Here is a 13,597-nt window from a genome sequence, read left to right on the forward strand (position 1 = left end):
GCAACTTGAGGGGATTCTGTTTCATTGGTCTTATCTCCAGCCCCTACATTGATACATGGTAGTGACTCAATAAATATCCATGGAAGGAAAGTCAGAGGAGGGAAAAAAAAGTGGATACTGCAACATAAGAGAAAGTCTTTTCTGGGGACATGTCTAGCTTTTGCTCTGAATTATCTGAGACCCTAGAGGAGTGAGTTTTGCCTCTATGCAGCAGTTTCCCTGAATGTAAAATGAGTTGGCTAGATCAATAGTTCAACTTCAACATGCACCGGCACCACCTGGAGGGCTTGCTAAAACACAAATGACTGTGCTGGGCCCACTCCCAGAGCTCCTGATTCAGTTGGTCTGGGGTAGGGCCCAGGAATCTGCATTTCTAGTAAGTTCCCTGGAGATGCAGATGCTACTGATGCTGTCTCCTTTTTCTCTAAAGTGAAAGACCCAGTGATCCCCAATGTCCAAGCTTATGATCCAAATCATGGATGATTTTCCCAGTGTTGGGTAGGCATTTGGAACTACCAGACTGGAAATGTCCTATGTGTAGCCCACCTGTTGCATTCACAGTACGGAATAAAACCCCCACCGGATAAGAGACTGGTGCCGCCTAAAATTACTCAAAATTTAGAGGTGAGAAATGGCAACTGGGATGCTGATGACCAGGTCAGGATTTCACAACTCTGAAGAAAGGTGGGACTTAAAACCAGGTTTTCAGGTCCCACGACTGCAGCTAATGTACTGTTTGTGGCCTCAGCACTGTGTCTCTGAAATGGACCTTCTGACCCACGCTCCACATACAGGTGGGCTGCCCCTTTTCAACTGATGAGACCATTGGAGTGCAGGGAAAGGGACTGCACAGACTGGGAGAACCAATGGGATAGCTAGACCACAGCCTTGACCTCTGCTTCCTGGTCCAAACTGTCATGCTATAGTAAGGCCTACACTATATTTTGGGGGGCAAAGACAGACTGAATCACCTACCAGTAGAACCTGAAATATAGTCAGGAAGATCACCTTCCCAATGGAGCAGTAATACCTGTTTCATAAAACCTTCCTTGACGCTTGCTTGATTGAAGGCCCTTTATTCATCTATCCAGCAAACATAAATCATATACCAGGCACTTGTAGGTGCTAAAGATAGAGATAAAGCAACAATTATCTATCATCTATAGGTGTGACATACACACAAATAATCATAGCAGAGTGATATGAGTTGTAAAATAGGTTTGATGAGAAGGCTGTGGGACATTGGGCAAAGGTCTTGAACTTTATCTTATAGACAATAGGGTGTCCTCAGAAGGATTTTATACAGGTGAACAGCATGGCTAGATTTGCATTTTAGAAAGATCACTCTAGACAGACATACTTCTGGCAGCCACAGCTTGAGTGACTGAAGCAAGGGTCAAAGTCAGAGTGGTGGTCCTGGTCCTAGAGATGGCAAAAAGGATGACAACGACAAGAAAAAGAAATATGAACCCCCTGTACCAAGTAGAGTGGGGAAAAAGAAAAAGAAAACAAATGCTGCCATCAAACTGCCACTGGTGATACCTTACACTCAGTGCCGGTTAAAATGATTGAAGTTAAAGAGAATTAAAGATTACCTTCTCATAGAGGAAGAATTCATTAGAAATCAGGAACAAATGAAACCATTAGAAGAAAAGCAAGAGGAGGGAAGATCAAAGGCAGATGATCTGAGGGGGACCCCAATGTCAGTAGGAACCTTGGAAAAGATCATTGATGACAATCACACCATCATATCTACATCAGTGGGCTTGGAACACTACGTCAGCATTCTTTCATTTGTGGACAAGGATCTATTGGAACCAGGTTGTTCTGTCCTGCACAACCACGAGGTGCATGGATGACATCGATCCCCTAATCAGAGTGATGAAGGTGGAAAAGGCCGCCCCAGGAGACTTAAGCTGATATCAGGGAGTTGGACAACCAAATTCCAGGAAATTAAGGAATCTGTGGAACTTCCTCTTACACATCTTGAATATTATGAAGAGATGGGTATAAAGCCCCCTAAGTGGGTCATTCTCTATGGTCTACCTGGCACAGGTAAAATATTGTTAGCCAAAGCAGTAGCAAACAAAACTTTGGCCACTTTCTTAAGAATGGTGGCTCTGAACTTATTCAGGAGTACCAAGGAAATGGGCCCGAACTTGTGTGGGAATTGTTTCAAGTTGCTAAAGAACATGCACCATCCATTGTGTTTATTGATGAAATTGATGTCATTGGGACAAAAAGATGACTCAAATTCCGGTGGCAAGGAGAAAATCAGCGAACTATGCTAGAACTGTTGAAGCAGCTGGATGGATTTGATTCGAGGGGAGATGTGACAGTTATCATGGCCACAAACCGAATAAAAACTTTGGATCCAATTCTTATCAGACCAGGCCACATCAACAGAAAGGTCGAGTTCCCCCTGCCTGACAAGAAGACCAAAAAAACACATCTTCCAGATTCACACAAGCAGGATGATGCTGGCCGAAGATGTAGCTTTGGATGACATGATCATGGCTAAAGATGACCTCTCCGGTGCTGACATCAAAGCAATCTGTACAGAAGCTGACCTGATGGCCTTGAGAGAATGTAGAATGAAAGTAACAAATGAACACTTCAAAAAATCTAAAGAAAGTGTTCTTTATAAAAAACAAGAAGGCACCCTGAAGGGCTCTGTCTCTAAGTGAACTGCAGACCTTCAAGAAAATGATTCAGGGGGCAGTAAGACGATGGCTCAATGGCGGAGTTCTTGCCTGCCATGCTGGGTTTGATTCCTGGTGCCTGTCCATGCAAAAAAAAAGAAAGAAAGAAAACGATTGGGCATTTTCCCAACCCCTCAGAGGATGAGATTGGGGAAGCTGACCAGGAGAACCTATATTCCAGTTGATTTTTATTAACAAAACACTGTATCTTTCTGAGTATGATGTGTAGGAAGCCCCTGGGGCTGCATTTGACTATTGGTCACTGCAACACTGCTTCCCAGTAAAGCGTATTCTTTCAGAAGTAGTTCATTCCTGTTTCTGGAGTCTCCACACCCGCTGTTCAAACAAGTGAGTAGATCCACACGCTGGGGAAGCTTCTGGACAAAATAACCTCAGGCTGGCAGGCACAAGGAGTACAGACTTCAACACCCGCAGACCCCCCCCCCATTGTACCCCCAAAACTGGAGGTAGAGTTGTAGAACAGAAATTAATGGGAAAAAATGATCATAATCACAAAAGCAGAGAAATCTATCGTTTAAATAATAAAAGCTGAGTTAATGTGGCTGTTGCTCAAAAAAAAGAAGGAAATAAAAAGAAAAGAAAGATCACTCTAATCACCCGGTGGAGGATAAGCTGGAAGAGGAAGACTAGAATTACCGAGATGGCCTAGGAGACAACTGCACAGGGCGGGGCTGGTGAGACTGAGACGTGTAGGAATGGCATGGATAGGGAACGCTCAACAAGCTGTGGGGAGTGAAAGCAAAGGAGGAAGCTGGTTCAGCTCCCGGTATGGGTGCCTGGAAGACATGAGGTTATTGACAGCCCAGTTCAGTCCACTATCTCCTATCTCAACACCTCATGGGTGTCAGTTTTGTCTCCCCAGACAACTGACATGCTCCTTGTGGGCAGGAGCCTTGTGGATATGTCTTCACAGTTCCCCTCAGTGGTTACAAAGTGCCGGGCAATAATGGGCATGCCAAAGTCTCCTCATGGGCTGGCTGGAGAGTAGGGAAATGGCCAAGCACCTGCTGGTTACAAGGAGAGCAGGCAAAGGAAACTCCAAAGGCACCAGAAAGCATACCCCAAAGGTTCTGGGCTGCTGCGAAAGCAGTCACAGGCAGGAATGCAGCAACAAGATACAGGCTGTTGCCACTGGGCCAAGGTGTGCACCAGCTCCCCAGGGCCCAAGGGCAGGAGAGGGAGGTGGTGTAGAGGGGAGTAGTTAAGAACATGTGCTTTGGAATTCTACAGACCCGACTTCAGCACCAAACCTACCAAGCTCTGAGATTGAGGCCAGTTGCTTCACTTCTCGAAGCTTCGGTTCCCTAATCCCTAAAATGGAGATAATTAAAGCACCTACACTCAGAGGGCTATGTGGCACCCAGCACTTCCATCTATCATCACTGCTACTGATAGATGATTGACCGCGACCCATACTCAGGAGAGCTACATGCTCAGGAGGGTCCCAGGCTTGGTTTCATGTGCTGCTGCTGCCATCTGGAAATTCTTAAGAATTTTTTAACAAGGGTCCCTTGTTTTATTTTGCACTGGAACCCCCCAATTATGTAGCCAGTCCTGCTTATTACCAACACTAACGGAGGAAGTCCTGTTAATTTCTGTAAACTACATGGAGTTTAGAGTTTGAGGGACAATATCACTTTTATTTTTCTTCAAACCAACTCTTCCCATCACCCCATCACCCCCCTGCAGTTAAGGGCATCACTATGGGAACATCGTTGAGCAAAAAGAACACCAACAATATGAAGCAATTAAACTTGGCCCCACATTAAGCCAACTTTTAAATTTAATGAATCTTTAAAATGCACTGCGAGCTAACCACAATACCCCCTGATTGCCAAGTGTTCAATGCGTGTAGATATTTAAAGGCCTAGCTCAGATTGCCAAGAGGTTAAGATAACCCAATCTGAGACTTTGATGTCACTGGAAAGATTCCCATCTCCTTTTCGCATCACCTGCATTGATGCACAGGAGACCAAATGCAAACCACAATATATTGACAACAAGACTTCATAAAAGCCACACATAGTTATCATACATTTATTTTAACATAGCACCCCAGTTTCACATCACATACATTTTCCAAAGTTGGAAATTCTTAATCTACTATAATCTTCACATACTTTTCAACAAGTGTGAAAAAGAGGCAGTAAGGTAAGCTTGAGTTTACAAGTCAAAATCCAAATACAGGATACCCTCAGGGACTTATTAATGTTGAAGATTAACATACACAATGCTCCCAATGCATAGCAAATGAATAAGACTCTTGCTGAGTAAAATATTAACACATATTGGTAGCACATTATCATGAAAAGACAGAAGGCATCAAATATATATTTTGCTGTGACTCATTTTACTGTTCAATGTACCTGCAGTGAAAAAATAGACATTTTTACCTTCAAGGTTAAAATAGAACATCAGCTCATTATCTCTCTTTCCCAAAAGCTACAATAAAATGACTCTTCTTGACTCTGGCTCACTTAGACATCTTATTTGTGAAGACAAAAAGAATGGCAGTGCTAAAGAAAAGGGTATACATGGTTCCCAAGATAGATGCAGTGGAAGCTCTCACACAAGTTGCCTTCAACCAAAACAAAAGCTATCAGTTCCATTCCCAGAGTAGAACTCCCTGATGGAGCTATAAGGTCTAGTCCTGTTGTCCCATACAGTGCTTTAGGACAAAACTGGGACCGACAGGTTTCATTATTGCAGTCTCCAAATTTTAGTTCAAGCCCTGTGTCCTCCAGTCTTCAGCATAATAAGCCTACTTTCTCTAGCCTTCCACGGCCATGAAATTAGCTTACAGCAAGGCAGGAGAGTTCACAAACCATGAAAACTAAACATTCCCCAATGGTTGAGGAGAAAGGCTTCTGTGACTAAAATAAGTCCTTTCAATTGAAACCTTGTAATGCCTTTTAGAAAAGGTTCCTTTATCATCATGTGTGCTAGTAAATGTAGAATATAAGCCCTACAAGCCTAAAAGCAACTGTAGTCCTGAAATGTCTTACACTATACGGGCTGGCTGCTTCAGGACAAGCTTAGGAGTTGCTGGTAAAGTGGCCTTCGGAAAGCCTATTTTGAGGGAGGGAGGTAGCTCTTCAAATCTTCTTGCATGGTCTTTGAAGTCTGGCCCTCCAGGCTTGCTGTTTTGGGAGCTGCTCTGGGGAGGTTCACCTAACTGCCCTTCTCGCTACAAAAAAGCATAGCAGGGTGGCTCAGAGAGTAACCCTCACAGTCTGATGGCTGGTAATAACTGACCTGTTGGCACTGGTGGGCCTGTCTCCCTTCGCCTGTGCTAAGGACAGCAGAAAGACATGCCAGACCAGGATTCCTAAGACCCAAATCCCTACTTCTTACTAGAAAACATCCATAGCTCAACTGTCAATTCAAATAAGATTTTTAAAAGAGCACACATGAAACAGTTAACCAGTTGGAAAGAGGAACCAGTTACTGTTCTAGTTAACTAGTGGGAAGAAAAAAAAAGACATTTCAACTGATATTTCTCTTTGTTCACATTCATGAAAGCTCAAACCAGAACCTAATGAGCCCTACTTGTCAATAATATGGGAGGCTCTGGTTGCTATGATATTTGAAATTTTTTCTTTTTTTTCCATTTTAAAAATCACATTCCCTTGGTGATACTCAGTCAGAAGGTGTGACTCTAGTTTGTGCTGAACAAAATGTTTTGGCTCTAAGGCATTACCCTTCCAACTACTACTTGGAAGACATCTGCAAATGCCTGTCTTAAATGCAAGAAACATATCCATTCCAGATATTAATCTATTGATCTGAATACAGATCTATTATTACATGGCTGACAGATCATTTAAGGAATAAACAAATATTACTTAGTAACAGACTGTACAATTGAATCCCTTTCAGATACTAGTAGGAAATCAAAAGAAAATTCACGTTTCTGATTACTCACCATAAAATATGCTGAAAGTGAACATGTTTGACCCAAATAACCAAAGATATATTGAAGAAAACAATTACTTACTAGCATATTGAGTTCATTTCAATCACAGTAGTCTATTTTAAAAACAAACTCCCATAAGGAATACAGGAGTGGAATCCATTCAAAGCAACAGCTGTCAAAGGTTCTGCCAAGAAAACTCAAGAGTAATTTATTGCATCATGAAAGAAGATGAGGTGCTCATAAGAACAAATAGTTTAATCATATTTTTTCCCTTGAGATTTTAGGTTCTGCTTCTATCCAAGAGAAATTTCTAGATTTAAAACATGTTTTTATGTTTTAAGATAAAGTTAGAAAATTCAACATGGTAAATAGAAGAAACCCTTCTAGCTACTTCTTTCCATGGATTTTTAGGTGAGGAACTATGGTTTCTTAGGGCCTTGGTTTCCCTGTATGCAAACAGCAGAAAATGGGTAAAGGTCTTTCCTTGCCAGCTCTAAAACCCATTCACCAGTGATAGTAAGATGGGCATGGCTTCCAGCAAGTGCCTCCTCTCCCCATTAGGACAAAAGCACCTTTCTAAGGTATTTATAAAGCAGTTAAGAGCTTTCCAACAAAGGCAAATGTCTGCCTTGATTACCGTGTACATATCCATTCCAGATATTTACCTTTTGGCTTTGCTTCATGCCTGCTAGATAGGGAGGTGGCAAAAAAATATGTCACATGCAAGCCACATACAATATACATGATGGCATCTAGTAAGTCCACTATAACTCCTCCTATGCTTCTGTCTATGTAGCTGTAGGACCTCCCTCTGGGGGAGGACCACCTACCAACAAGGTAATTAAACCTCCATGGATGGGGCAACATTGACCTTCTCTGTATAAAACTCTGCCCTAGCAGACAGATCTAATTTTGGTGTGGTTTTCTAGAAGAGGCATAAGGTGATTTTAATAACCAGTTTTCCTATAAATCAAATTAAAGGCTCACACCATTCTCATGAGTTACAATACTAAATTGGCAAGTGTTCATCCTAAGAAAACAGAGAAATAGGGTATGAGCACTAGTTAGGAAATATTATTATGTGTATATATATGAGGATATTTAATGTTTTAAAAAATCCACTTCTAAGCAACTAATAAACTGTGGAGATACTTTAGTCTAGGTAGAAGGTTAGGTGTAGATATAACTGGTGTGGCCCTTAATGCAATGGCCGATTTTAAAATGTGGGTGAGTCTATGAAATTTGGGGTTGGGTTGGAGTTGCTTTGATTGTCCAAGGCAAGTTTTTTCCTTTAGTGAAAACTCAGCCAACTAAACAAAATCCTGACCTCTTAATCTGGCTCACCTCACTCTAGCATTAACTTGATGGGGGGAAAAGCATGTAAAAATTTCTAAAATGCATAGTATATACTAACATTCCTTAGTTTCTATGTCTGGTTAATGGATATGAAGTATTATCCCAAGTGAGGATGTAAGGAGGATCATGAGATAAAGTGCAATATGCTGGTCTTTCCGAAACTGAATGTAACAAAAGCCAAACATGCTGTGAAACTCTGCAACAAGAACACTATTTATAAAATTTGTTACAGCCTCCAGATCAGAGAACATGGGAAGAGAGGTTACCTAAAAAATTTGCACTGACCGATTCATAATCTTAGGAAGAGTTTAAACTCACTCCCAACCCTTCCCACAGGATAATAAGGGGCAGCCAAAGGGGAAAAAAGAGAAAATCTAGAAACAGTTCAAGTTTCCTGACTTTAAAAATCAAATCAATTTGAAATCCTTATATGTGCACAGAAGAGAGTCAACAGTATGTTTTTCCTTTGGAAAAAATATCATTTTCTCTTTGAGCCCTTCCCTTATGTCATTAAACTTTTAATAAAGTTTGCCAGTGGAATAAGCATTAAATAAATGCCTGCTTTTTTTTCTAAAAGCACTTAGCTCTACTGAAATTGAAGGCCTAATCCCATATACTGTGAACCCACCCAAAACTGCTTCAAAAAGAGACCCGAGGCACACCGGATCCCTCAATCCTAAGAATGGGTAAATTAGCAAAATGCCCAAGAGACCGTGCTTCTTGCCATTAGCCTCTGTAAGGGATGTCAAAGCTGGTGTGCCCTGATCCCTGTGAGGGTCTTTCAATTCCCATTTTCACCTTGGGCTTTCAGGAGAAGCAGCAGCTATCTAAATTTCTGCGTTCCACAATTTGAGTTTATTGTTTTACATAATCTAAACTGGAGTTAGCTGGACTCCTCTGGATTGCACATAAACCAATCACTTCCCAAGTGCACACTTCACAGAGAACAGAAGAGTTGTATACCTAGTGTGAAGACCAGCTTTCTTTCCTCATACCCAACACATTCACAATACAGGTTAAGATAACAAAGACACTAAAATAACTATTGGAGGTTGTTGGATGGTTAGTAACAACCATTTCCCCTTCTTCCCGGGTTTGGAAACCTCAGCTCAAACAACAAATGTTTAACAATCCAAACAGGCTCATTAGCCTTTCATATTTAATGGGTGGTTTCCAAACTCATGCTTCACAGATAAGCTATCCTTATGCAGGATAAAAGCAGAGATCTGGCAACTATTTATTTAATTTGATTGGACAAGGCAGTTTAAGCCAACTGCTCTTGCCCCAAAATTTACATGAAAGATCTGAGTTATCTGGGTTGATGGCTTAGCTCGGCCAAGTTAAATAGATCATTGCCAAAAACTCCACTTTCCAGAGGTGTAAAGACCCAACAAGTCTTTGACATTCAATAGAAAATAACAGTCATGTATTATCTATAGCTAGATAGAATATCAAAATGGCACTAGAGAAGCAATTTTTGGCAAATAGTGGTGGCGGGTACAGAGCCAGTCCAAATTTGATGCTTTTGATTTATTTCATTTAGTTTTAGTTTTTGTTTTCATTATCATCATGCCAAAAATTATCCAGTTGGAATCCCAGTTATTTCGGAAGCCAATCTATTGTTTGATATACATACAAAAATAAAACAAGCATCCTGAAGGTACTCGGTTATAAGATTTTGTACAAATCTAAATTATTTATATCCTAGGAGATTGATTTTTGGTGGGAGGCAGCAGCTAACACCTTGAAGAAGTACTTAAGAATGGGAGATAAGGCCCACTGATAATTACAACTTCAAATTGATAATCAGCTGAAGTATTTTTTCCACCACAGTAGCACAGGTGAGGTGCAAGAGGCAAGGTGACATGGATTGTATTTTGCTGCTCACAGATTTTGACATAGTTAAGACATTTATGACAAGTAATTGGCTCAAAAACATTCGAAGGAAAGATCTTGGCAGAGAAGGTCACCTGCTTGAACCTTGGGGGTCACAACACGGTGACTGGACGAAGTTGTTCCAATTGGTTTTCCAATGCAATCCGTTCTTGATGAACCTCCTAAGTCATACAAAACAGAGAGAAGAAAAACAAAAGAGCAGAGGGATCATTTTCTTGGATTCATCCCTACATCATCAGATATTAAAAAGAAACTTAAAACTGGACCACAGACACTTAAGTGCTGTATGACTCAAGGACAGATAGACTGGAAGGCAGTATATTTAAAGCTGATGACTAGACAAAGGGGATTCACAATTTATAATCTCTCGACTCCTTCCTGAAGATAATTAACTTAAACTGACTGCTACCCCCTCCATGTTTCAGGCTCATCCTCAGTTTTATCAGGATCAGTAACTGGAAGACAATGACATTAAAAATTTTAAAAATAAAAATCTAGAAGGGAGGGAGCAGAAAGGCAAGAACAGACTTCTAGCACTGAGAGATGAGCCACCAGAAATAAATTTCTAGTTGCAATCTCTCACTTCTAATCTAGCACCACACTCAGTCAGGTCTGGGGGGTGGAAAAGTATATTGGTTGTCCCTCTACTCAGTCTTGTCCAGTCTTCTACACAAAACGTGACTTAATGTGTGATTTCTGAGAGGCAGGCAGGAAAGAGGGTCAGTAATCTGCTTTTTGAGAATTCAAACTTAACAGATCTAAAACAGATTTATCAGGGCGTGGGGGACACAAAAAGGCATTCTTGAGTGGAATCTGACAAGGTGGGGAACAATTCTGTTTAAAGGATCAATTCTTAGATGTTCCAGAAGGCAAACATGCTAGTATCCAGCACAGAACTCAACAAGCAGTTATCTGCCCACTCTCCTCCTCTCCACCCATCCAGTAGTCTTTGGAAAGTATCTGTACTGTGAACCAGATATGGCTTGAGGAGTGATGGTACTGACAAAGAACATGACAGATAAGACCAATGCACTCTTAGGGCTTATACTCAAAATAGCTAGAGAAAGACCATAAACTTAAAGAATAAAATAAATTCAGAAGGAAATAAATAAGATGATATAATAGAGAGTAATGGTGGGGCTGGGGCTGGGAGAAAGGTCTCGGTGGTCAGAAGAGGCTCCTCAGAGCTGTGGCCATTAGAGCAGAGACGTGGATGAAGTGATGGGGTGAGCTGAGTATATGGGGGAAGGACGCTGAGGCAGACGGGATAGCAACTACAAAGACCTCCAAGAGGGCCACGGTGGCTCAGAAGGGAAGAATGCCTGCCTGCCATGCCAGAGGACCCGGGTTCGTTTTCGGGTGCCTGCCCATGTAAAAAAATAAAAAATTAAAAAAAATTGTTTTTTAATTAAAAAAAAAAAGACCTCCAAGAGGGAACAAGCTTGGAATATACGATGAACAAGAAGGCCTGTGCGACCAGCACAGAAGAAAAGATACCAGTATTAGAGGAGATTTACATGGGCGCCAGATTCTAGAAGGACTTGTGGGCAAAGTAATGCATGGATTTCATTCAAACTGCAGTGGGAAGGCACTGAAGGGTTTTAACCAGGGAAGGGATGTGATCTAATTTAAAAATTTCACTCCGGCTACTATGTGGATACTGAATTATAGCAGGGCAACAGGAGAAGCAGGGAAGTATGTATTTCACATGCGTTTATCCATGTGAAAAAATGAAAATGGTTTGGACTGGAATAGTAGCCATGAAGATAGAGATATTCTAGAACTGATAGAGTTTGCTAACGATCTGATGTAGAAGAGAAGGAAGATTTGAGGATGACTTCTGGGTTTGGGGATTGAGCAAGTGGATGACTGCTAGTGGAATTAATTGCAAACAAAAAGACTGAATGAGAAATGAGTTTTTCAAGGAGAAGGTTGGGAATTAAGTATGTGAAATGCATACTACCGATCTGAGGAGGGGAAAACCGAGTGAACAGTTGTATATGCATGTCTGGAGTGCAGAAGAAGGAGGAATATATAAATACATAGATACAGGATATACTAGCATAAGTCTTCAAAGCCATCTAACCGTATAACTTCATCTCATGAAGCAGTATAAAGGTTCCAGGTAAAGATGGAAGCCTGAACACATGTATGATATTCACTCCTTCCTGGAATCCACTAAAACCCACAAAGGAATTTTTAAAATCATAGATCATGAGTGCAAGGAGAAAAAAAACAAGAGGTGATGGCAATAGAATTTGTGAGCTGGAGGGCAAACTGAAAAACAGTAAATGACTTAGCAAATCTAAGAAAATAAATGTGAGGATTCTGTCAGTTGCTGAGTATCTTCATTCTAATGACGCATTCCGGGACTTGGGAAATAACCACCACTGTGAGAAGGACCCGAGCCCAAACTCCATGGATCACATGAATTACATGAGCCCCTACTCCTACTGGTAGAACCCAGTGCTGTTTTGAGTCTCCGGAAATTAGTGTAAGTTCAGAGCCAGTGTCCAGTAATCCCTGAAAAATCTGATGATTTCCTTTTCTCCGATACACAGTCACTTGGTAAACGGGCACAGGTTCTTTTGAGAAGGGCTGGAAGAAAGGGCTGACAGTATTTATTTCTGGCAGCCTAGTGGGGTCCTTCCTCCAGGGGACCCGGGCTTCCCTTCATTTTGAAGAGGGTTCTGGGTCTGTAGACTGACTTGATCTGGGAATTGATTTAGGAGCCATGAATCTCTATGTGGAATTTTCCGACTCATTCGGATCAAGTAAAGAAAACTGAATCGCAAGCTAAACACGGGGGAAAAAAGCAAGAACTAATCTGATTTTATATAGGAAGATCCCTAAAAGACTCAAATTGGCAGCATCAGATACCTATGATGGTAGAAGTGAATGAGGGTAGGTGACTACCTAAAATAAATGTTGGCTGAAAGTCTGTTTCAAAAGCAATTAGATCCCCAGATCTTTCCTGCCACCAGAGCAGAACACTAACAGTTTATTCTTGGGAAGGAAAAACAGAAGATTTCTGGATCAGAGATAAATAGACACTGTTGAGGACAAGATACTGCACTGGAAATAGGAGGATTCAAAGAACAAATTGCACCCGTGGAAGCAGAGATCCACAGCACTTTCCCTTTGCTGAACCACGCCTCTTCTTCCACATGGGAGAACAGAAGAGGCTTCTCTCTGGGAGCTCCTATCAGACCAAGAGGAAAGAACCAATGATACTGCCTTGGAGGGTTCCCAACTACACAGCCTGGCTAGACTGCAGGAGGGTGAAGCTCAAAGCTGACAAGCCCTACAATGTGCTATGAACTTCCAATCACTATTTCATCCTCCTCTTAAATATGAGCAAAGAAGGATCATCACATATTGGAGGAAAGCATGTAATAAAACATACACACAAGAAAGCAAAAAGAATAAAAAACAACTATTTAGGAAGAAGAAAAAACTACCATTAAGAGAAGATATTACATGAATTAAAGATAGCAACAACAACAAAAAAACAGAACAAAAAATGGATTCTTGGTTATTCTACAACAGGAGATAAAGAATTAAAAATTAAATACACCTCCAGGCATTGATAAAAAGGACAAAAAAAAAAAGGAAGGAAGGAAGGAAGGAAGAAAAGAGGGGAGAGAGTGAGGGAGACAAAACTAAAGAAAACAGATGAGATATTAGAGAACCAGGCTAAGAGGCC

The 13,597-nt window shown here is 41.2% G+C and overlaps 1 protein-coding gene and 1 pseudogene across 3 annotated transcripts in view; one reads left to right on the forward strand and one right to left on the reverse strand.

Moving 5' to 3' along the window:
* Positions 1 to 631: 631 nt before the first annotated feature.
* On the forward strand, positions 632 to 2,687 carry LOC143672139 (26S proteasome regulatory subunit 4-like; annotated as a pseudogene).
* Positions 2,688 to 4,035: 1,348 nt separating this feature from the next.
* Positions 4,036 to 13,597, reverse strand: part of REPS2 (RALBP1 associated Eps domain containing 2) — a 240,313-nt gene continuing 230,751 nt past the window's right edge. For all 3 annotated transcript variants that reach the window (XM_077145368.1, XM_077145371.1, XM_077145369.1), the window contains one exon: positions 4,036 to 10,052. In XM_077145368.1, the coding sequence (XP_077001483.1) occupies positions 9,984 to 10,052 (69 nt within the window). In that variant the 3' untranslated portion in view covers positions 4,036 to 9,983. The remainder of the gene's footprint in view (positions 10,053 to 13,597) is intronic.

The sequence above is a fragment of the Tamandua tetradactyla genome, chromosome X (genome assembly GCF_023851605.1).
Source record: "Tamandua tetradactyla isolate mTamTet1 chromosome X, mTamTet1.pri, whole genome shotgun sequence".
In the NCBI taxonomy this organism is placed as follows: domain Eukaryota; kingdom Metazoa; phylum Chordata; class Mammalia; order Pilosa; family Myrmecophagidae; genus Tamandua; species Tamandua tetradactyla.